The sequence below is a fragment of the Cervus canadensis genome, chromosome 6 (genome assembly GCF_019320065.1).
Source record: "Cervus canadensis isolate Bull #8, Minnesota chromosome 6, ASM1932006v1, whole genome shotgun sequence".
Lineage (NCBI taxonomy): Eukaryota > Metazoa > Chordata > Mammalia > Artiodactyla > Cervidae > Cervus > Cervus canadensis.
The window spans coordinates 29,760,784-29,786,523 of NC_057391.1; the positions used below are offsets into that span (position 1 = coordinate 29,760,784).

Here is a 25,740-nt window from a genome sequence, read left to right on the forward strand (position 1 = left end):
GGTTGAGGTGAGATGTGTGAGTAGCTTTAAAAAAACATTCTAGAGGAAACACTTCCCCAGCCTGTTAAACAGGTGGATCATCCTCAGTAGCCTTTGCTTCTGGACTTTTCTCTGTCAATTAGGGAGAAGAGGGACAAGGAAAAGGGGGTACCTGATGTATAAAGATTGCCACGTGCTATTAAGATTTTGTGATCCTGCCATCTCTGGTGGCTTAATAAAGTTTCACATCAGACACTTGAAAATTTGAGCACAGTTTTACAAGGTTAAACAGACTCAATGGAACATTTGCGTTTTTACTCATACCAAAGAAAATGTAAACATGGTAAATTTAATATTTCAATTGTTTTATATGATTCTCCAACAGGTCCCCAGCCTCCATTAGTGGGGCAATATTTCAGTGTTGTCAGGGAAATTTTACCAAAGGAATCTGATTTTTCTTAAATTCTTTAAACTGAGGCCACAGCTTAAGTCTCCATCCTGTTTGACATCCTTGTGAGTGACAACAGTCATCATCTACATGGAAAATAGCTTTTTCCCCACAGACCTTCTTGCAGGACACCACAAGTCTGCAGTAAAAGGAAATGCCTATTTCAAAGTAGAATGATTAGGAGTTCATGGGTAGGATTCTGACCGTACCGTGTAATAATAGCTTTAGAAAAACTGAGAGATACTGTGAGAAAAACCCACATGTGTTTCCGTGAGATGGATGGGAAGGATTTTAATAAAAAATAATGCTGGCAATGCAGCATGTCAGGCTTTAATAGAATATTATGAATAGTCAAAGCAAATGAATGGATACAATGAGTTTAACAGGGGATGTTCCAGGAGTGAAAGCAACACACACACCAAGGAATTGTGGGTAAGGAGAAAATGAGAGTGTGCTAATGATTGGATGCAGACAAGCAATGAGTAATTCCAGAGCTCACAGTTAAACAAACTGCTTGTGGCACTAATACGTGTGCCCAATTACCAATTCAGAAAGAAAATAAAAAGCAGTTTCAGTAGAGTCAGGGTGGGAAATCTCCAATTAGCACCAATTAGTGAAGTTGCTTCCTAGAATGGAATTCTGGGGACATTAAAAAACAAAATTCTCCCAGAATGCCTGATGGAAGCATTTCTTTATCAGGTGGTGAAACTCCTAAAGTATAACTTGATGAGGATTTGTGCCTGAGGGATGTGAACACAGACACGAGTTGGAACTTGCCTGCTCGATTTGACTGGTCAATCATGGGCTGTACTATTCTTCTTCTGGCATTAATAAACCTGAAATAGAATAGAGACGGCCAGTCAGCAAATGCAATTTGTGTGCTCCATGAACACCTTCGCACGCTGCGGAGAATACAGTACAGTCAAACATCTACCAAAAATTATCTTTTTAATTTGAAGGCAAGTTTTCCTCTCCATGTTCAAAAATAGCTGACTGGATCATCTCCCCTGTCATCTCATAACCAAGTTGAGGCTGACTTGCTAAAAACAAGTTACTCAGGAAGAGAAAAAAGTTTTCCCTGCGAAAACTTGTATTAATTTGCAACTGTGCTGCCTCTTGAACAAGTTGCAATCTGGTTAAAGTTCACAGGCTGGAAGATTTTCCCCTTTTCCCTAAACTGCATCATAGGGAGACCCTGCTTCCCCTTGCAGCTGGTCATAAATGGAGACCAGGCTCTGCACTCGGCTTTCACAAGGTATTGTTAGGTCAGCAAAGCCATCAATTAGGCTGTCTGAAGTTTTATCACCAACACAGCAGTAATAAGTGCTGGCCAGAAAGACTTCTGCTCTTCGGCAACTCCTGCAGTTTAAGCCTGTAAAGTTAGGGGTCATTTAGAGGTCAGTGCCAGCTGGGGGCGGCCTTTCCAGTCTAAGCTGGGACACCCAGGGCAGGGATAAAGGTAACTGCCAACCATAAACCCAGCCACCTTTCAACCCACTAGAAAGACAGAGCCTCAGGTACACATGGTTGATATTAGAGACTAAGAAACATTTTCAAATCAGGTGGTGGCTGAATCACAGGAATGTAAAGGAGAAGCAGTTATTTCGTCTAGAAGCCTGGATCTAATTTTGTTGGAAATCCAAAAATAAGTGCCTACTTCATGTTACTTTAATGTTTAATAATGCCCATCAAATATTCATGTACAAACAGAGTAAGATGATAAGAAATCTCCTTTATTTCTCCAAATTTAATAAAAACAAACCAATTTTCTACCATTTGTGAGTTACCCCTGTCCCTGTGCATTTAATGACATGCATTCCCCACACACTTGAGCTGATGCACAAGATTCACTGGCTGTGCATTTTCAGGGGGGCACACGGAAGGAGGGGGTTGCCTAGCCTATAGCTAGCTGTTCCTTCAAAACAGAACCATGGATGATCTTTCCCAGTATTGTTGTTCAGCCACCAAGTCGTGTCTTACTTTGCAACCCCATGGACCGTAGCACACCAAGCTCCCCTGTCCTTCACTATCTCCTGGAGTTTGCTCATTCCCAGTATTCCCAGTTTCAAATCTTAAGTGCAGGGGGACCTCATGATTAATGAGTTCGCATGGGGACACAGTCAGGAACTGAAAACTCCTTCTTTGAAATTAGCCGGGAAAATTCTAGTGTGTGTTGGCAGCTCTGTGCTCCTATGGTGTTGAAGTCCCTTTTGCGGAGGACAGCAGCTCACACCAGTTTAGGCCTCCTGTGAGCACTCCGGTGGGAATACAATTAGACTGAAGAAAAATAGCCAGGAGAAAACCAAAGGAGTCTTTTGCATAAGGCGTTTGTTTGGCAAACAATGCACTTCTTTATTACTTAAGAATGTGTAGCTCAGGTTGTCAAAAATGTCACACCCCCTCAGGTTTGGGGAAGTAAGGGACAGGTTTTGTGAGGTGACAACAAAAAGAAGAGAGTGGAAATTATATTTATTCCCTCCAGGCACTTTTAAGTGTTGCTGAGGAATAGCTGATCAGATAGATCACAAAGCCTTTTAGAAGTACCCCTCAAATCTTGGTGGTCTACTCTTGCCCTCTCTGCTCTTACTGGGACCAAGGATGACTGACCTGAGAGTTGCACCAGAAAACTCCTTTCATCAGCTCAGATTAAGACCCATTGAGATGCTCAGAAGAGTGGGAGAAACCTTTCCTCTCCTCCTTGAAGTTTCTAATGGAGGACACACATGGCAGGGTTTTCACCTCTTACGTGCTACTAATCCCGGTTTTGTTTTTTCCTATAGAGCAACTCTTTAGGTAAAACGAACTGCTATTTTTTCCCTTTTTCATTTCACCCTTTTACTCTTTTATTATTTACATCTGGAGGTTGTTCCCTTCTTTATGTCTTTCTCACCAGTTCCCCCAAACACTCCCTTCCTCACAGAGTTGCAAGGCATCATGGTCCTCAGTTCTCAGCAGGAGAACTCCACACTGTCTTCAAACAAATAATTACAGGGAAGGTTAGAGGTTCACTCAAAGGTCATTTCTTTGGATACTCGTCAGAATGTTTACATTAGTAAAAACGGGGTCCGCTCAAAAGGTTGTTCAATGGGGGATCCACAACAATGCAGAACATTAAAGAAGCATTCCGTGTGCTCGCAGGTCTTTATAGAAGTGCTGAACTTGGAAATGCCACTCCAGTATTACATTTTCAACTAGTTACCATGGCATGGACTGGATGTTCACTAGCAGTTATGGCGATGGCCTTTCTTTGCCCAGTTCTGCTAAACAAATAGGCAGAGAGGCCTCTGAAGGTTTTCACTAGATCTTCTTACAACAGGTCATAGAGATTTTGCTTTTTTCACTAGGGTTTCTCTGAACTGTTGTTCTCAAACAATGTTTGTGAACCATAGTGCTATATCTTGCCAGATTCCTGATTCTACCACATTCTTTCAAATCACACAGAATTTGTAAAACATATGGGTCCCAATTTTTCGGAACTCTTTTTAACATACAACTCTTGCCAACTGTCAGCTCCCCTGATCCTAGGCTATCTTATGAACACGATAGATGTCATTATTAAAATTAACAATTAATAAGCTGACTGTAAGAACACTTCAACACTCAAAAATTAAATTACTCCCACTGCACAGATGATCCATAGGCCACTCTTAGAAAATACACCCAATGTGCATAAAATGAAGCCATTTAATTATAGACTTACAAAAATCAAACTAGGAGTATTTTTTTTTTATTTCTTTATGTGAAATTTCCAAATGTGGTCTTTCCCCAAAATTACATGACATGAAAGTTTTTTCCACCTTCTCTGATCTGTATTTTAAGATGAAGTTATTCAGTGCTCAAGCAATAAGCAGAATATCAAGTTTTGATCTACTTAAAATTTGAAGTCTAAGTTGAAAATTGCCTGATCTTCTATCTTACAAGGTCCAAGCTCCATTCATATGGAAAAATGCAACTCACTGGTTCAAAGACAAAAGACATCTTAAAAGACTCAAAAAGGTTTCTTGGATATTAAATGGGTCTTACAAAATAACATTTTGATGAGTTAAGTGTAAATGAATCAGACACATATGGATTAAGTTATCCTTGAATTTCACACGGGTTTAAAAACTAAGGGGAAAAGAGGGTGTTGGCAAAAACATTTTGGACTTTGCCAAACCCAAAACATTTGAAAAATTGCTGAAGACATCCAACTAACCAAAATGCAGCAAGCTGCACCCAACTTTAATGAAAACCCCCACAAGTTATTTCCAATCCAAAGACTGTTAGGTTTTTCATCTGTATCTGATATTAAAAAATGCTCTAAATTGTAATGTCATCCCAGAATGATTTTGAAGTTGAGGACACATACTTTTCTATTGGTATAACTATTTAACCCGAAATCACAAAGTCTTCTTAGATATTAAATAGCTCTTAAAAACATTCTGAAGTTTGTATAACTTGCATGTAAAATGTGCCACATATGATAAATGCCATAAATAAAATGTGCTAGTAAGCCTAGTGCCTTATCCAGATTTCACTTTAAAAAAATTCATTAGCCTCATTGTGACTTTTTAAGGGCTAGAGATAATTCCATTAGCGACTCCCTAGGGAATGAGTACCCTAAAATACACGACTTCTATTGATCTGTGTTGAACACAAAGTTAGTATACAGGCTCATGCAAAAGCTTTGGAGAGGATCTACTAAGACTATCTACTTTCTCACTAAATTTTATCAAAATAGAAAATGCATTAGTATGTGTGATCCTTAAAAATTATATACTTAGACGGTTAGCTTAAAAATAAACTTAATTATAGAAATAAATTCAATGACTTTCCAAGAATCATGAGGCCTTTTTGAGTCAACTTAGAGTGAATATATATATAGATATGTGTATGTATGTGTATGTGTGCATGTATAAGTCTGTTTAGGCTAAGCCATGTCCGACTCTTTGAAACCCCATGGACTGTAGCCCGCCAGGCTCCTCCATCTATGGGATTTCCGAGGCAAGAATGCTGGAGTTGGCTGACATTTCCTTCTTCAGGGGATCTTCCCAATCCAGGGATCAAACGATCAAACCTGTGTCTTCTGCCCTGGCAGGTGGATTCTTTTATATATAAAAAGAATAAACCCAAGAGAGGAAAATATCATTGAAATCTCATCTTCTCTTTTTGGAGAGAGGTCTTCTGGAGACCTCTCCCACATCCTCACCTTAATCCCCCACAAAAAAAGCCAAACTTTTCTGTCAATGAAATCTGACCATGGTGATTTTCTTTTTAAAGTGTGTTCACTCCCAAGCATATTTCAGACTGATAGAAGTAGACTTAGGTATCTTTCCAGATTGTTGGTTGATTCCTTTTCCTTTCTTTTTCTCCCTCTTTTTTAAATGGCTGATAAATCCCTCTTTCTGGTTCACTAACTTCATTCCCCACCTGGTAACCCATTCCTTTTGGAAACATTCCTTTAGAATGCTAAATGTTAGAAAGTATAGGCCTCCATGGAGTCAGCTGGAAAGATGCCAGCCCTGAACCTCTGAGGAGGAATCAAGAATCCCTGGAAGTGAAGATTTTGCATGGATTGGTCTGGTCAAAGCAGCAGAGGTAGAACTGCTGAAGAGAGATCAGATCAATTTGGAAGAGGTATTGTCCAAATACCTTGGTGATTGGGGACCTTTTGAAAAATGAAAAACCTGTTTCTTCACTTTTCCCAGCCACAGAACTCATCAGCGAAGGTGCTTATTCACAAAGCTTGCTACTGGTTGGGATTTGCAACAGTGAAGTCTCAATCAGGGCAAGTCCGTTATTAAGTCTCTTCAACTCTTCTTAGTTCATGAAGAAAGCGTGTCTTTTTCTGTGCTGCAGTTATGGCTAAGAGCAGGGTTTTCTCAGTGAGATATACTGAAAAGGTAGAATCAGTGAATTAAGCAGATTTAATGCCTTTGAATGTGTACTCCAACACACAGATGACTGAGTCATGTCTCAAACCGGCATTTTTCACGGGTGGCCAGATAGTGGGTCTTTTCTCCCAGACAATTGTGAGCAAAGTAAGGTAAACGAATGAGATTCATGGGTTATTTAGGGATACAGTTATGGTTCATGATCAATTTCCCAGAGCTACAGCTTGATTTTTAATTTGATAGAGGTGAGATTGGTCTACTGGAGATGCAGGTTTGATCCCTGGGTCGAGAAGATCCCCTGGGGAAAGAAATGGCAACCCACTCCAGTACTCTTGCCTGGGAAATTCCATGGACAGAGGAGCCTGGTGGGCTACAGTCCATGGGGTTGCAAAGAGTCAGACACCACTTAGTGACTGAGCACACACACAGGTTAGTCTACAGCTCTCCAAACACCATGAACTAACACTTCTAAGTTTACAGTATGAGAACATGATATTAATCTGGACTCACACACCTTTTGTAACTTGACGAATATGCCTTGAGTAGTGGAGTGTTTATGCTGACATGAAAAGCCCTGAGCAAAAAGTAGGTGATGCTTATCTTTTGACAGCCTTCTACTGTGGTTTTCCAGAATCATTTCTTTTATCTAACTCTTCCTTCAAGATAGGAGGGCTCACATAGGTTCTTTACTAAAATACCCTACTTTGGGTGGTAAACCCTTCTCAGATATTGTTCCATATTCCCGACTTCTCTGTAGAGCAAAGTGATGAACAGCATAGGAACGTATTTTCTGCACTTTCCTGGCTGTGTCACCTTGGGCAAGTCTATGTAAACTTCCAAGATTCCATTTGATTCCTATCTATAAGCTGGGGTGATAGTTGAGCTCAGATCATTTTGAGGATTAAGGGGGGTATTGCTTGTTACATCTTTGTGCGACAGTACCTGGCACATAGTAAAGGCTTGTTAAATGTTAACTTACATTCAAAATGCATCTATACAATGTCCCCTCCTAAAGAGCTCTGTTCTCTTACAGGTAATAATTAACACCAGGTGGGTTATTATAAACAAACCCAAGCTGATTGATAAGAGGATAATAATGTAAGGTAGCATGTGTTCATGCCATGTGGGGTCTTCCCAGAGATTACAGCTAATCCAAGTGTATAATGTCACGGTGGGGATTTTAGACACTGGAGTGGGTGTCTGCTGGGGGGCAGGGTAATGGGGTGAGCTATTTTGGAATCACTCTCTTAACTATTCTTTGGATCCTTGCAACTCTGTGCTCCATGGACCAACCATATCAACTTCAACTCAAGCTCGTTAGAGCTACAGAGATAAGTGGTCCCTACCCTGGCACTTCCCAGGTAGCGCTAGTGGTAAAGAACCCATCTGCCCGTCCCTGAGTTGGGAAGATCCTCTGCAGGAGGGCACAGCAGCCCACCCCAATATTCTTGCCTGGAGAATCCCACGGGCAGAGGAGCCTGGTGGTCTACAATCCACAGGGTTGCAAAGAGTCAGACACGACTGAAGAGACTTCACATGCACACACCCTGGCACTAACGAATCTGAATCAATATTCTAAAATATTTCCAGGTGACACATGCACATTTAAATTTGAGAATTCCTGCTCTAGGTCACATACCAAATACATGATCCAGTACTCTTACTAAGAATAGAAACTTGCAAAGATCAAGTTGTTTTTTTTTTTTTGCAAAGATCAAGTTGTAATCAAGAACCGTAGCTGTGAATATGCACATACTTTCTCTTTAGGTATCTCAGATCTAAACAGTCCTTTAATCACTTGTTTTAGGCAACAAACAATTTAGAGTAACTTAATACCTTTCATTCCGTCAGTACCTCCGACAGGAAAATTTGGACTGATAAAGTGTTTTTGTGGAAACTGTTCTCTCTCAGGAATGGATAGCAGGGAATGGCAGGTTTCTATTTTTATTTCATGTAGTTCTGCACTGTTTGAGTTTTTAATAATAAGTTTGATTGTTTTTATAATTTAAAAAATCTTTAGAATGACCTGGAGAATTTGGCATCCTATTCAACTCAGGCTTACATGGCCAATAGTAGAGACTTTTTAATAAAAGTAGTTGAGAAATTCCTTGAAGATAGGGAATTATCTTTTATTTTCTTTATAGTACTGAGGAACAATAATCACTATTCCGTAAGTATAATCACACTCGATAACAAAACATCCCAGCAGGTTATGATTTTGAAGCACTGTTACTCTCTCAGAACACCATCAGATTATTCATATGTGGCTATTTATCATGTACTATAAAAGTGATCTTTCAAAGCTACTTGAAAGCAAGGGAGGAGAAAATACGCAAACTTCCTTAGCTATTCATATCTAGAATCTATCCTCTTAAAGATAAAATACTAAGTCAATAGACATAAGTTGTAGTGTATTACCTCATTCTGTACATGATTTATTGCAGATGGAAATCAACTAGAAACTGAATTACTTTGAAAGTTTTACTACTGACATTAAAATTCCAGATCTGTATACCTATACTCCTCATAGTGCTTCTGAAAACAATTCTTTGCAGACACTGAAGATATATCTATAACTTTATTCAGTTCTATCGGCATAAAAAAAACTGGAGTAATCATCTTCAAAATGTCCTATTATGAAGTCCCTGTTCCTCTATCTGAATCCTATTGCCTGACTGGGCTTCGAAAAAAATCAACCAGTCACTTGACAATCAGTTACACACATTTTAGCCGGTTCTCATCATGTTCCTAGCCACTTACTAATTCATGCTAACAGGAGGAGATCCTTACAAATCTAGCATTTCTTTAGCTTTCAAGACCCCCTTTGATTGGAGTATTAATTCTCTATCTCAGTGGAAGCCACCTGAGCATTAACTTGCCAAAAACGTACCAAGCTGTTTAACAATTATGTATCAGCTATGTTTGAGGAGATCAAGGTGTGCTCATGCCCTATGCTATGGATATCTCTCTGATTAGCTTGTCATCTGCTCGGAAGAAGATGTAGGCGGATTCTCCCATACAGTCTAGCAGGCCAGCTGTTAGCTGCCTGTCAAGCCCTCAAGTGGACAAGTAGTCCAGGAGCAAAAATGTCACTCCTTTGATCTGGCAAGGAGCAGCTGCTGATTTATAGAGTAGGACTTTGTTCTTCCGTTCTATTTTACTTTCTTTCCTAAGGCAGAACCACAAAATCCAGGAGAAAAAAAAAAAGTGCCGTTCCCAGCAACATCAACAAGCTCTGACAACTGCAACAGGGTTTTTCTTGGCCCGAACAAAGCTCTCAGGCATCTCCTTTGACGCTCACCTTCTCCCCCACCGCCCGTCCCCCCTCCCCACCATTTTTTGCAATGCGGTAGTTATTGTTTAATTCAGCTTCTGTAAATGGAATGGACTGTGGCCAGCAAGCCTGGGGCATAAACACACCTGTATGAAAGGAGCCTTATTGTAGCAACCATCTACAAGCAAGCTCGCATGAACCACACGTTCCTGAGTTCAGAAAGAACGCTCCATTTTTTCTGACAGCAAATTTTACCCTAAGTGAGTTTCTACTTTTGTTGCCACCAACCTGTGCTGACCACATATGAACTGTTTCCTCTTCAATGGCATTACACTCTTTAAATCCAAGAGAAAAAGGGATTCACTTTTTTAAATCTGTGAGCAAACAGATCCATCAAAAATGTTTATTCACTGTCTACAATATCAATCATTAAGCCTTGAATTAAACAACATCCAGAAAGGCTTTTGCAAATGCAGTATCAAAGATGCCATAATGTTGATTTCGTTACCACTGATTTATACTGACACAGGCTTCCCTGAGTAATATATAAGGAAAAAAATCCACAACAAAATCTCCATAAGCCATATGCATCGCCTTGCTAAGAATTAAACTGGTTTCAAACGCACGATCCTGTTCTCAGTGGATACATCTGTCACGTCAGAGATGCCCTGTCAACCAAGTGGGACAGGAAACAATGTGGCCTTGAGATAAACTGTGAGAAGTCATTAACCATATGCAAGTATATATATGTACATGTGTGTATACACATATATGTATGTGTATGTGTGTATAAACATACACATATCAGGTAATAAACTTTGCAGAGATTAACACCTGGCTAAGTTTCCTGTGCGGCTGCTGGAAGGAAGGGTAAGAAGGGTTATCAACTCTAGGATATGTAGACATATAACCACATAGGTCAAAGACAGAAATTTTGTGAGTGGCGGGAATGCTGAAAACAAAGGAGAAAAGAATGGCTGTTTAAACATCCTTTTTTGCCATCACACCATGTTCTAGTGTTTGCTCTCTTTTCCCCTTTCTCACTTTCACCAGGATGAACAGACTTTTTTCAAAACCTCGTTCCTTGCTCTATCCTATGTTCCTCTTTGGTCAGTCAACAGTTACTCAGGGCGCACCTCTTCAGTATTCAGAGGATTATCCTAGTAGAGCTTTCTCTGGGACTGTGTACATGTCCCAGGGAGAGACTGGGTTCTGGGGGAAGGGAAGATAGAGGGTAGGAAGGGCAGCAAGGTATAAAGAAGCAGGGATTCCGTATGGCCTATTTTCATCCTTTTTCAGTTCCAAAAAATTTAGAATGAATAATTTTTAAGGTCCATAGTAACCTGTACATGCATCACACACTGATAACTTCGATGCACTATATCTAACAAAAGACAAGTTTAATGACAAAATATGACAAGGTCATATATAGTAAGAAATTATATATAATATGAAAATATATAATTATATGACTCTCTCTGTGTCCACATATATATTTAAAATTTTGAAAATGCAACTTATGCCTTTAAAGAATTTTACTCTTCACAACTACAGAAACAAATTGAAAAGCACAGTTTGAGAGTACATCACAATCCTAAATAAACATGGTCCACACTCAGTAAATAAATGTGATGGGGTCAAAAGAGAAGTCAGAAGTCAAGTTAATCATCAGCTTCTTGGAGGAGGGAAGTTGGACCAGAGTAAAACAGTATAGATTATTGAGAAAGAAGGAAATAGGGAAATGGTGTGTGTGAAGACAATGAAGTAGACTAAGGCCCAATGTGTGCAAGGGAGAGTGCAGGCACTGAATTCTGACAGGCTTCTGGTTTTGGTCTGGAAAACACAACCACAGTTAACATACAAGCTAGGGGGGGCACCTTTATTTTTTCAGCTTTATTGAGATACAACTGATATATAACATTGTATAAGTCTGACATCAAGATCGCTTGGAGAAATATCAACGATGTCAGATATCCAGATGATACCACTTTAATAGCAGAAAGGGAAGAGGAACTAAAGAGCCTCTTGATGAGTGTGAAAGAGGAGAGTGAAAAATCTGGCTTAAAACTCAGCATTTAAAAACTAAGATCATGTCATCCAGTTCCATCATCATGGCAAGTAGACGGGGGAAAAGTGGAAATAGTGACTTGGGCTCCAAAAATCACTGCAGATGGTGACTACAGCCATGAAATTAAAAGACACTTGCTCCTTGGAAGAAAAGCTAGACAGCACATTAAAAAACAGAGACACCACTTTGCCACCAAAGGTCTGACATAGTCAAACCTTCCCTGACATAGTCAAAGCTATGGTTTTTCCAGTAGTCATGTATGAATGTGGGAGTTGGACCATATAAAGAAGGTTGAGCACCAAAGAATTTATGCTTTCAAATTGCAGCACTGGAGAAGACTCTTGAGAATCCCTTGGATAGCAAGGTGATCAAACCAGTCAATCCTAAAGGAAATCAACACTGAATATTCATTGGAAGGACTGATCCTGAAGCTCCAATACTTTGGCCACCTGATGTGAAGAGCTGACTCATTTGCAAAGACCCTGATACTGGGAAAGATTGAAGCCAGGAGGAGAAGGTGGTGACGGAGGATGAGATAGTTGGATGGCATCACTGAGTCAATGGATGAGTCTGAGCAAACTGCGGGAGATAGTGAAAGACAGGAAACCTGGGCATGCTGCAGTCCATGGGGTCGCAAAGAGTTGGACACAACTGAGTGACTGAACAAGTTTGGCATGTAATACTGTATAAACTTAAGGTAGTGTTTATTTGACATATTTATATTACAAAATGACTATCTGACACCTCCATCACATCACATAATTACCATTTCTTTCTCATGGCAAGAACATTTAAGATCTATTCTCTTAGCAACTTTCAAATACATAACATAGGACTGTTAGTTATCATCACCAGGCTGTGCGTTGGACTTCTAGAACTTTCTCATCTTGAAGCTTGAAGGTTGCAACCTTTGACCAATATTTCCCTATTTCCCCCACCCAGGTGGAAGTTCTTGAGTAACAAATTGAACCTCTCAAATTCCTAAAGAGTAGAATGATAAAATATGGTGCTTGAGGAAAATCTATTCTAAGGGCTACATATAAACTGATGAGATGCAAGAAGCTAAACGGTAGAAAGCTGTTACATTCCAAGCAGAAGAGGGAAATGTATACTCAGACTAAGTTGGTAGAAATACAAAAGAAGTGGGACATGTGGCTTGGAGAACTGCTGATGAATTGTGCTTAGATGGCAAAGAAGAGATACAAATAGAAATGATATTATAAGAGGATAAACTTGAGAATCTATGTCTGGTATGCTATAGTATTCATTTGATAAAAATTGGAAAATTTCAGAGGAATTCCTACTTGTTATGGCAAGGGGGTGCAAACTCAATTTTCTAAAAGTTACCTTTGAGTTGACGATGGGACTTTCAGGCTGAGAAACTAGGCAGGCCACTCAAGATAAAGGACAAAAAAAGAGTGAATGGTTGGAAAGAAGCGACTTTAACTTCAAAACCCTCTCGTTTCTTCAAAACTCCAAAACTAGATGACTATTTCAGACTGTGGCAACAAGTATAATAAAGTGCTGCAGGTGTACTAAGTCGCTTTAGTCTGACTCTTGGTGACTCTATGAATCATAGCCCTCCAGGCTCCTCTATCCGTGGGATTCTCCAGGCAAGAATACTGGACTGGGTTGTCACACCCTCCTCCAGGGGATCTTCCCAATCCAGGGATAGAGCTCCCGTCTCTTACGTCTCCTGCATTGACAGGCGGGTTTCTTTACCGCTAGCACTACCTGGGAAGCCCAATAAACTGCCTACCTAGTTCCAAAAATTACTTCCTCTTCCTATATGCTCCAGACTTTATGAAGCCCTTTACCTAACTATTTCTGGTCAAGTTAATTGTCAGTAAAAGCCTTTATTCCTATTAGGTCCAGCTTGCTGGTTTTTCTTTTAATTCTGAGATAATCTGTGTGATTGGAGGCTGATGGTGATATGTCCCTGGCACACGGTGTACACTTCATACTTAGTGGAATTTACAAAAGAGTTTTAAAAATCTGAAATAGGAAAAATATACAGAAGATGGTGTTTTTAAGTAAGAGTGGTAAGACAATCAAGGGTGGGTTTTCTCCAGGTGGTGACAATTTAGAAGAGAATTGATAGTACAAAGTGCTACACTGAAAAGGGACTCCATTAAGTGTGATGGCTTCCAAATTGTGTCCTCCTTTCAAACCATATTTTTCTTTTTAAATGGGCTTTTAAAGTGAAAAATATAGCACTTCACCCAAAATGGTGTGGAAACAAATGGTTCTCAAGTCTCTATTCTTCAACTCAGGCCAAACCACCCCAACACCAACAATCTAAAGCCACTTGGTGTTTGGCAGGAAGGGGCTTGCATGAGAATGTCCCCATGGTCCTTTCATTTGTCTGTAGGGCTCCTTTTTCTAAAGCAGCAGGGGAGACCTCAGAGACCAGCATGGCAAGCCAGGAGTGTTTGTACGGGCCAGCCTCTTATCCTTCTTCCAACTCTCCTGCTGGTTTAAAAGAAAGAATGTGGCAGAAGACACATTTGGAAGGTGGCAACATTCTTAGGGCCCTTTATCAATACCACTGCTTTCTTTAAATTGTAGCTTGGTCTCTTGTTTGAGAGGCTGAGATTTTAGCACTTTTAAAGGGAACCATAAGTGAGAAATCTCCTAGGTGTTAAGCTTTAGAGTGGCTTCAGCCCAAAATCCGAAAAAAAAAAAAAAAAAAAAGAGAGAGAGAGAGATTAAAACACAGAAAGTCAAGTAATATTAAAAGAAAGATCTAACAAACAAAGTATTATAAATATGTATATAGGGGACAGTCTTTCTGTTTAAACCATGCTATTTAACCAGTTTATACTGGCCTCTAGTTCAGGTGCCAAAGGGGGGGAAAAAATCAAAGATTTGTAAAATTTCAAAGTCACTTTAAATAAACTATATTTCTAATAGCTACACACCTAACAATAATTTTTTAAAAAATATTATGAAAACATATCCCATTATGTCAAGAGGCAAAAAAAAGTCTATTCATAAATACATGACTTAATAATGTCCTCACATTTATGATGGTCAGACATCAAAGATCAAATTCCAAATAAAATTTCTTGACTGCCTTTCCTTATAACAAATTAAACATCTTTTTACTTTGATTTGCAGCTGGGTAGCATTCTGTATCTTCTTCAGAGATGTTATATACAGTCTTCCCAATGTGACGGTATTATTACCCACAAAATTTTTAGCATCATCCCGTAATCATAAAAGACATAAAATATATCTTTATAAATCACAAGAGACTTAGCAAACCAGCAGTTATGCCACATCTGCTTTAGTCCTTAAATATTTTAGCTTTAGAGGGTTAGTTAGTGGATTTCTTTCCCTCGAACTGCAGAGAAATAAAGACATCAACCTTTGATTCCCGTATTCCACACACAGCTACAGTCACCAATAGACAAAGAAGCAATCACTGTGTACTGCAATCTGAAAGGAATTTTTTGCATATTCACATCTCACATTTATCAGAATTCCCTAAAATGGCTTAACTATTAGAAATAGAAATGATAGCATTTGAATTATCTCCATTTTCATAGTAAAGATAAAATAACACAAAAATAATTTAATTTAGAAATTGGTTTAACTGCTATACAGGTATGTACATATAAACAAAAAGACAATTAGTAAGTATAAAGTTAATATGCCAACTAACTAGGAACATACTATTTCTTCTGTCTTTGGGGCATCTCTCTACCAGGGCTGTCTGGTAAACACACCCTTCAAAATTCTTATCAGAGAATATCTTTTTGAGATAACTTCCCAGATTCCATGGTTTGAGTAAGAAGCACTTCTTCAGTCATTAGTACCTAGTTCACAGACCCATCACAGCATCTATTCAATACTATAATCATAATGTATGTATCTAGCTTCCCACCAGGTAGTCTCAGAGGCCAGGGCCACATCTTAATTCTATGTTACTGAAAGCATGTCAAGCATACAGTACATCTTCAGTAAAATGTATGGTGAAGGGCTAACCAAATGGCAATGAAAATAGGGTTCCTCTGTCTTGGAAATAATGTCAAATTGAGAATGGGAGAGCCCAGAGGAATTTTCTTGTCCTCATTTTGCAAGTGGCTGAATAGCTGAAGCCCTGATGAAATGACAGCATATTAAAAAACAGAGACATTACTTTGTCCACAAAGGTCCGTCTAGTCAAGGCTATGGTTTTTCCAGTGGTCATGTATAGATGCGAGAGTTGGACTCTAAAGAAAGCTGAGTGCCAAAGAATTGATGCTTTTGAACTCTGGTGTTGGAGAAGGCTCTTGAGAGTCCCTTGGACTGCAAGGAGATCCAACCAGTCCATCCTAAAGGAGATCGGTCCTGGCTGTTCATTGGAAGGACTGATGCTGAAGCTGAAAATCCAATACTTTGGCCACCTGATGCAAAGAGCTGACTCATTTGAAAAGACCCTGATGCTGGGAAAGATTGAGGGCAGGAGGAGAAGGGGACAACAAAGGATGAGATGGTTGGATGGCATCACCAACTCAATGGACATGGGTTTAGGTGGACTCCAGGAGTTGGTGATGGACAGGGAGGCCTGGTGTGCTGCGATTCATGGGGTCGCAGAGTCGGACACGACTGAGCGACTGAACTAAACTGAACTGATGAAATGATTTTTCCTAGAATGGGGCAGAGCTAAGGTGGGAAATAACTCTGGCTTCCTGTCTCTGGGTAGTGATCTTTGCACTCAGAAATAACTAAAGATACAGACTAGAGGCATTGGTTTAAAGGTGTGACTCCATCTGGCTTTACGGATGCCAGGCAAATCTTGGGTACAGGGGTGAAGGAAGAGAAGGACTTGACTTGGCAGAAAGTGGGCATCAGACTTTTCTAAGCTGGGTAACACTGGGGAATGATAAGTCCAGGTGCTGGAGAGGGAAGAATAAGCTGGGAGTAATGGGAACTGAGGTCAATGGAATATTATGGTGTGCGTGTGTTTTGGGATAGATGAATAGTAAGTGGAAAGTGAAGAAGAAGGAAGGAAAGAAGAATAGAAAGCTTTCTTAAAAAAATCCCCCCCCCACCCGATTGTACTCTGAACGACCCTGGTGTCAATCCTGCGATGTTTCTCCAAAACAAAGATGGTAAGTCAAAGTGTGGTAGGGAACCAGCACTAAAGGAAACAAAGAAAGCCAAAGTGTTAGTCGCTCAGTCGTGTCCAACTCTTGCAACCCCATGGACTGTAGCCCACCGGGCTCCTCTGTCCATGGGCTTTCCCAGGCAAGAATACTGGAGTGAGTTGCCATTCCCTTCTCCAAGGATCTTCCCAACCCAGGGATCAATTCCGGGTCTCCCACATTGTAGGCAGATTCTTTTACCACCTGAGCCACCAGGAAAGCCCAAACATATATTATAAATCTCTAAGAAGGCATGATAGTACAAATCAACCTTGGCTTCAGTTATTAAGATTTTGAGGGGCACTAGGGCTCCAAGGATTTGAAAAAAATTAAGGAGTATTTTTTTTAACCAAAATTGTGTTTTTAAATCATTTATGAATTTGAAAATAGGATTTCCATGTTCCTACTTCCCCAAGTCAGAGTCAAAGATAGAGAACCATCTGTAGGGCTCTTGTTTTATATCTTGTGCTTCATGTCCAACTCTTTGTGACTCCATGGACTCTAGCTCCATGGATAGGCTCTTTGTCCTTGGAATTTTCCAGCAAGAATACTGGAGTGGATTGCCATTTCATACTCCAAGGAATCTTCCCAACCCAGGGATCAAACCCACATCTTTTGAGTCTCCTGCACTGGTTGGTGGATTCTTTACCACTGTGCTTTCTGGGAAGCCTGTTTTCTATCTTACCTGTTCACAACACCCCCTCCCAAGATTATTATAAAACCTGACTACTCCATTGCTCTTGGACCCCTAAAAATATGCAGGCTGAGAATGTTCTTTGAATTTCTCTATCTCAAAGATAGTCTGATCATTAGGAGATGATGCTAGGCTAGGATGTTTGCTCTAATTTTCACCTTTTCCTACTTTTCTCATATTTTCTTGCTCAATGAAACATTATAAAAAGCAACAACTATCATTGGGTATTTTGCTACATGTACCTAAAATTTCTGCTTCAAAAATGATTCAGAAACTGAAGACTAATCTTAAAACTAGGAGGGTTTTTTTTTTGGCAACACCCTCTGCATCTTTCATTAATGAGAACTAAAACTTGGGCTGTGGCCATCTAACTTTAGCATATCGACTACATGTGTTAGAGACTTCTGCATAGGGAGGGTGGAAGATGGGGAGGAGAGACAGAGTCAGAGACAAGGTGGTGGGGGGAGCAGGACGTTAAGGAAAGGCAGAAATGAGAAGGGAAAAGAGACAGGAAAAGAGGAGTGCTGCTTTGAATAAAGTACCTCACTGCACATCCAACGCTCCATCCTCCTCTCCCCTCCCAGCCCCCGCCCCCGCCAATTCTACTTTCTTGTTTACAGAGTGTACAAGTACAAAATCAGCTTTTACTTATAACTGTGTTAAACACCACCTGCCTGCCCTCTGAACCTCGCTGTCTCAGGATGAGGTCAGCCCGGTGAAGGGCTCCAGTTCTATAAGCAATCCTGTCATTCAGGCTAACAGCAGTGATTCACTCACAGGAGGCAAAAATGACTCAATTGTTGGGCTTATTGACTCCAGGGAGCACAGCTACTCTATCATTACCATGGAGTGCAAACACCCTGAGTTCTGTTTTGGTCCACTTAAAATTACTATTTGCTGTGAAGGATTGGCAAAGCAATTCTTAAAATGATGGGGGTGAAAGTCAGGCGAGCGGCATTATGGGCTTTTCCTTCCGTTTAAGCAGAAGTAAGCAGTACAGGACTCGTTCTGAGACTGACCCACTTATTTAACCTTTTGTTCACTTTGCTGTATTAACATATATTAACTGACTCTATAAGCCCTGGGGGGGATAACTACCTCATGACCAAATTACGGTTCCATTTTCATGGGTAACCTCTCCTTGGGTGGAAATTAAACCCCAACATAAATACATTGTCAGTCCATACAGAATTGAGGAGAGATGCCCACAAACAAATGCCGAACGCCCGTCCTGCAAAGACCACAGCAACCACGGAGAGGTTTGGTAAACTCGACACTAGAGGAACTATTTGAAAAACCAAATAAATTTAATTAAATAAGTTACAAAATTATTTTCCCGTCTCTTATCTACTCCCCTTGGTTAATATCCATGACATACTGATGTTGCATAATTGCTCTTATGGAATGCTGCAGCTCTGAGCCATAATGAGCTGCCTTTGCACAAAGGCAGCAAAAGTGGTTTCCCTACAGAGTTATCTTCTCAATTATTTATACTTGCAACACTTTCACATAATGGCAGTTTTAAAATCAAACAAACAAAGCAAACCGTACAATAAAGGAAGGAGACTAGAAGGTGCAGGGACCTTTTCTTTCCTTTTTGAACACCAGAAAGGAGAGACAGGCCACAGCAACTCAGCTGAATTTGGTTTCTTGAAAAGTCTCGGGGGCCTTGCAACCAGATGACATCAAAGCATTTGAGATTGCCACCTAGGTGAGGGATTAGACACACTCTGCATACCTGCCTTCCTTTTAATCTCTCATATCCAAATATATAAAGGAATTCAAACTTAATTTTTGCCTTTTACAAGTTGGCCTTGAAAATTCCTAATCAGAAAACTTGACCCCCTACTCTCCGTTCCTAAAAAAAAAAAAAAAAGGTGCTCAACTGTCAAAATGATGTCAATGTAAACAGAAAATGGCTGTGTATGTCATAGTGGTCCCCCAGGCAGCAGAGGGGCTGGCCAGTTTTAATGCTGCTTATTTCCACTGTCCATACCTGCCTTTGGTTAATCAGTCAAAAACTTACATACAAAAACGCTACTTTACAGTTCTACTATATACAGATATACAAAATAAGATAAAGGGTGTATTTAAACATTATGGCAAAACTATCATAATATTTAATTTGGGGATCTCTTTGATATGAGGTGTTACCACTGCTATGAAGTTTAAACTTACTTTGTTCTTAGCACTTAGCTTAGTCGACCATTCAGAGTAGGTACTCAATAGGTATTAGCCCAGTTATATTTCCAAGTTAATCTATAGATGTGCTTGAAGAGCTTGTATTTTAAGAAATTAAAAGTCAAATTTTGACCAGACATACATTTTGGATTTGTACAAAAATCTACATTTTAAGATTCTCCATTAAACAGGCAAAGATGCCAGCCTTTAGGAGGTAGTTACTACCTTCATTTGAAGAGATATTCCTCATCATATAATGGCCGGTCATACATCTGCGATTGAAGATATTTACCATCAACACCAGTGAGATACAACTTTTATATCACCTATCAGCCAGATCCAAAGAACAAACTCATAAAGCAACTATTTCCTTAAACTCCCACAGAGAAAGATTATAAAGACACAGTAAAAATAACAATTTTAAAAACCTCAAAATTTGTTTCTTGCAATATGCTTATATGCACACACTGAATTTACAAACACACACACACACACACACACATATATATTTGCTTTTCATTAATGTACCTTACATAACTTGTGACTTTAAATCTCTTCTTTTTACACAGTTCTTAAAAAATTAAGATATTCCCCCCACCACCCCAAACGCACAGGTACTACTATGAAAGGTCAGAAAGAAAAAAATACACCGTGCTGAAAGGAAATTAGACCATTATCCATAACCCACCCGAGGACAGGCTGTGGGTGAGGTTGTCAGAGGGAAGCAGCTGGGGCTAAGTGGGGATCCACCATCTTATTTCGCTCCACCCCCAGGAATCTAATGAACCAAATATCATATTGCAGGCACTTGCTGGTTCTTACAGCTCCTCTTAGCCAGGGAGAGCTAAGAACGAACCGTATTTTTCGGCTACTTCCTTTCGTTCTGCCGCTCTTACCTTCAGTGTCAAATTGTTTAGTGGTGTGGTGGAAGCTGAAAGATTTGGGCCCAATTCTACTTCTCAATGTAAAACTATAGTCTATTATTTGGGCTTCTAGCAGCACTAGACACCTTGAACACTGAAGCACGATCTTTCTAGGTGAGTGCATGTGTGCTTATGGACTGGACAAAAGACAAAGGGGAATATATGGAGAACGCAGACAATGGTGAGAAAACTCTTGAGCCAGAAGATTAAAAACAGAATCCTGGTACAGGCAAATATAAACCTGAGTAAACTTTGATTTAAGGCTTCCCTGGTGGCTCAGACAGTAAAGAATCTGCCTGCAATGCAGGAGACCCGGGTTCAATCCCTGGGTCCGGAAGATCCCCTGGAGAAGGGAATGGCAACCCACTTCAGTATTCTTGCCTGGAGAATGCTGTGGACAGAGGAGCCTGGTGGGCTACAGTCCACGGGGTCACAAAATGTCAAACATGATTGAGCAACTAGCACTTTCAAACTTTGATGTACTGCAAGTATGTCCGATGTTACGCGTAATATAAATTGGGAAAGGAATACGTCAAGGCTGTAAATTGTCACCCTGCTTATTTAACTTATATGTAGAGTACATCATGTGAAATGCCAGGCTGGATGAAGCACAAGCTGGAATCAAGTTTGCAGGGAGAAATATCAACTTTAGATATGCAGATGACACCACCCTTATGGCAGAAAGTGAAGAGGAACTAGAGCCTCTTGATAAGTGAAAGAGGAGAGTGAAAATGCTGGCTTAAAACTCAACATTCAAAAAACTAAGATCGTGGCATCCGGTCCCATCACTTCATGGCAAATAGATGGGGAAAAAATGGAAACAGTGACAGACTTCATTTTCTTGGGCTCCAAAATCACTGCAGATGGTGACTGCAGTCATGAAATTAAAAGACGCTTGCTCCTTGGAAGAAAAGCTATGACCAACCTAGACAGTGTATCAAAAAGCAGAAACATTACTTTGCCAACAAAGTTCTGTCTAGTCAAAGCTATGGTTTTTCCAGCAGTCATGTATGGATGTGAGAGTTATAAAGAAAGCTGAGCCCCAAAGAATTGATGCTTTTGAACTGTGGTGTTGGAGAAGACTCTTGAGAGTCCCTTGGACTACAAGGAGATCCAACCAATCCATCCTAAAGGAGATCAGTCCTGGGTGTTCATTGGAAGGACTGATGCTGAACTGAAGCCCCAATACTTTGGCCACCTGATGTGAAGAACTGACTCATTGGAAAAGACTCTGATGTTGGGAAAGATTGAAGGCAGGAGGAAAAGGGGACAACAGAGGATGAGATGGTTGGATGGCATCACTGACTCAATGGACATGAGTTTGAGCAAACTCAGGCAGTTCGTGATGGACAGGGAGGCCTGGCGTGCTGAAGTCCATGGGGTCGCAAAGAATTGGACGTGACTGAATGACTGAACTGACTGATGCAGAACAAATTTTTCAAAGACATTCTACTGTTCAGCAATAACTAATATTTGATTAATCATTACATGAAAGATTAGTTAAATGTTGCGGCCTAGTTTTTGGGTTTTCAAATATGGGTTAGTTCTGAAGTCTCAGATTCTATGAATGGACTCTAGTTCATCTGAAAAGCACACCTTCTGGCAGTTAAAAGCAATTTAAAGGTCAATAGATTGTGGGTGGAAGTGAATTGGTTTGGAGAGTAAAACCAACAGCTGACTGGGGTGAGAGGGTGTGACTTTCATCCCTGTAAAAGCTCCCACTGATGGGAACAGAAGCTGCTATCAGTGGCTTGAGGGCAGTAATATTATAAGGCCCTCAATTCCCAAACGTGATAAGATTCATAAGAAATCTTCACCTCGATTCTTTCCAGCTTTCCTCAACCGCAGTAACAGACTCTCTCTCAGTACATCAGCCAATTAACCAGGCATTAAAAGAAACCCACAAATCTATATCAATAGCTTTGCACACAAAAAGAAAGATGTGTGAAGTAAACACTTAATCATTGTTGTAAATGATCTGATCCAGGATGTCTAAGAGCCAAGGAAGTTGAAACAGACTATGGTTGAAAAGACTAATTAAAGAAAAAAAAAAATCAGAAGAAATAACATATTTCTTATTTTTCCTGTAAGCATCTGATACATTTGCTTTTACACTGTAGTTTGTAGTAACAGGCCTTCAGCTTACCTTTGACTAGCGGCAGATCTGATAAGAGTGTTTGTGCTCAGTCGTGTCTGACTCTTTGCAACCCTATAGACTATAGCCTGCGAGGCTTCTCTGTCCATGGGATTTCCCAGGCAAGAATTCTGGAGTGGGTTACCATTCTCTTCTTCCAGGGGATCTTCCCTACCTAGGGATCGAACCCATCTCCTGCGTCTCCTGCACTGGCAGGCATATTCTTTATCACAGAGCCACTTGGGAAGCCCTGATCTGATAAGGGGTTGGCACAAATATGCTGAACCTGGTTTTACAAATTGTTTTGCAACTTCTCTTCCCAGATAAACATAACCCGAGTACAACTTCTGAGAGGAAAAAAAAAAAAAGTTGTGTTTACTTGTCCTGTGCTTAAGGATTTTTTTCTTCTACATGTTCCCTCAGGATGCTGGCTTGTAACCTAGAAAAGGCTTGGATTTCAGTTTCAGTCTCCAAGGTATTCTACTGTTCAGCTAGGCTGTGAGCTAGGAGGGAAGCGCTCTACCTTGCTGATTTAATTAACAGGATTCTTTTCATTATTATGGGGATTTAGCTGCTTCTTGTCTTCAGTGTTTGGGAAACACTGATTATGTTTTATGTTTTGAAGGAAAATTTATTGTTCTTTGACGGCTGAAACCTGGTAAGTTCCTGGCATCGAAGGGACCCCAGGGAGGTGTCACAGTTGCCCTGCCCTGCCCACCTATACACTGTCATCTCAAGGGCAACCCTCCAGAAGTGAGAAGAACCATCAGCTGTTCCCTGCCCATCCCACTCCTCCTTCCTCGGATAATTACACCAGCAGGGGTTGGCCTGTTCCCATTTATGAACGGTGGTATTTGTAGGTTGATCAGTAAGTGTGAATCACCAATTCGTTTATGTGAAGCTAACAGTCCATGAATCTCTGGACTGGATCTAATCTCTTGATTAAATGGAGCTCACTGAATTAAGTGGTAGACTGTGCTGTACTTCCTATGAAGACCATGACTGAAGCCAGAGTCAGGATAAATTTTAAATACGACAATATATATTTATTAAATATGAAAATATATTTGAAGTTAGTGCTATAGAAAATCTGGCAGGGAGAGTCATCATGATTCTAATGGGTTGTTGCTCTCCTAAACTACACAGTTCACTGAATTTTGACTCAAGAGAAAAAGTCAAACATTTAGTGAAAACTCTGGAAAACTCATAGCAAATTTATATTTTAGGTGAAAAATGTCAAGAATCAGTTAATTCCCATAATTTGAGTATATTCAAAGTCTCCTTTCCTAACAGGGCTTCATTAATTCACCTTCACTCCTATGATTATAATGAATATTTATTGAGCTAGGCACTATCCTGAGCGCATACAGGTATCCTCTTATTTAATTCTCACAAAAACTTATTGAAGCAGGTACCCTTATCAGCATTCCCATTTTATGGTTAAGAAATTGAGATTTGGCAAAATCTAACAATATGCCTAAATGTCCTCCAGATGGCTAGGTGGTAAAGAATCTGCCTACCAAGCAGGAGACATGGGAGATGTGCGTTTGATCCTTGGGTTGGGAAGATCCTCTGGAGAAGGAAATGGCAATCCACTCCAGTATTCTTGCCTGGGAAATCCCATGGACAGAGGAGCTTGGTGGGCTACAGTCCACAGGGTCTCAAAAGAGTTGGTCACGACTAAGTGACTGAGCATGCACTCACAATAATATGCATAAGGTCACACTATTAGCAAGTAGCATAGGTGGGGCTCATATCCAGTCCTTCTGACTTAATATGTTCTACATGGACATGTAGCTACCTCCAGGCTGTATATACTGATAGTGATAAGAAGGTATTAGGGGCTGAACTGTGTTCCCCCTCCCCAAATTTATATGTTAAAGTTCCAATCCCCAGTACCTCAGAATGTAACTGCATGTGGAGATAAGGTGTTTAAAGAGGTTAGCTAAAATGAAGCCATTAGGGTGGGACTCAAAACCAATATGATGCATGTCCTTATAAAGAAGAAGAAGAGACACCAGGAATGTGGGTGTTCCAAGGAAAAACCATTGAAGACACAATGAGAAGGTGGCCTCAGCAAACCAAGGAGAGACACCCCTGAAGAAATCAAACCTGACAACACCTTGGTCTTGGACTTCCAGAACTGTTAGAAAATATATTTCTATAGTTTGAGCCACCTAGTCTGTGCAACTTTGTTAGGGCGGCCCTGGGAAACTAATGCAGAAGGTAACAAGGAAATAAGAGCAGGAAGAAATGCAGAAACCAAATTTTTATTTGAAAAGATGGTCACTTCTTCTCTAGAACCGCTGGAGACACCATACCCTTGGAGGCATTAGCTCCTGTCAATCTTCCATACACACTATGATGAGCTTTTTTTTTCTAAATTTATTCTTGGCTGTGCTGGGTCTTTGTTGCTGAATGCAGGCACGGGCTTCCTCTTGTTGCAGTGAGATGGGGCTACTCTTCATTGCGGTGAGTGGGCTTCTCATTGCAGTGGTTTCTCTTGTTGCAGACCACAGGCTCTAGGAACTCAGACTTCAGTAGTTGTGGCTCACAGGCTCTAGAGCGTGGGCCTCAGCAGTTGTTGCACAGGGGCTTAATTACTCTGGGGCATGTGGGATCTTCCCAGACCAGGGATTGAACCCATATCCCCTGCATTGGCAGGTGGATTCTTAACCACTGGACCACCAGGAAGTCCCTATGATGAGCTCTTGCTTCCATTTATTAAGTGAGTGAATGCTGCAGAATGTACATGGGATAGCTAAAGGCCCTGGGGCAGTTAGAAGAAGAAAACTACTTTATGGGTAAGAAAGGCAGGGCTGTTCTAGCAGAGAAGAGAAAAGGAAGCAGGCTGGTGAAGCAGGTAGAGACAGCTCTGGAATTACCTAAAGGGATCTGCCTGAATATTGTTTCTTACCCCCAACACAACTGGGGGCTAGCAAATTAGGAATACTTAACAGTTACTCAAGGAAAGGATGCTTTTGAACTGTGGTGCTGGAGAAGACTCTTGAGAATCACTTAGACAACAAGGAGA

The 25,740-nt window shown here is 40.4% G+C and overlaps 1 protein-coding gene across 8 annotated transcripts in view; it reads right to left on the bottom strand.

Moving 5' to 3' along the window:
• MEIS2 (Meis homeobox 2) overlaps positions 1–25,740 on the bottom strand; it is a 220,396-nt gene that overhangs the window by 4,384 nt on the left and 190,272 nt on the right. For all 8 annotated transcript variants that reach the window (XM_043471417.1, XM_043471414.1, XM_043471415.1 and 5 more), the window contains one exon: positions 1,205–1,263. In XM_043471417.1, coding sequence (XP_043327352.1) covers positions 1,205–1,263 — 59 coding nt within the window. The remainder of the gene's footprint in view (positions 1–1,204; positions 1,264–25,740) is intronic.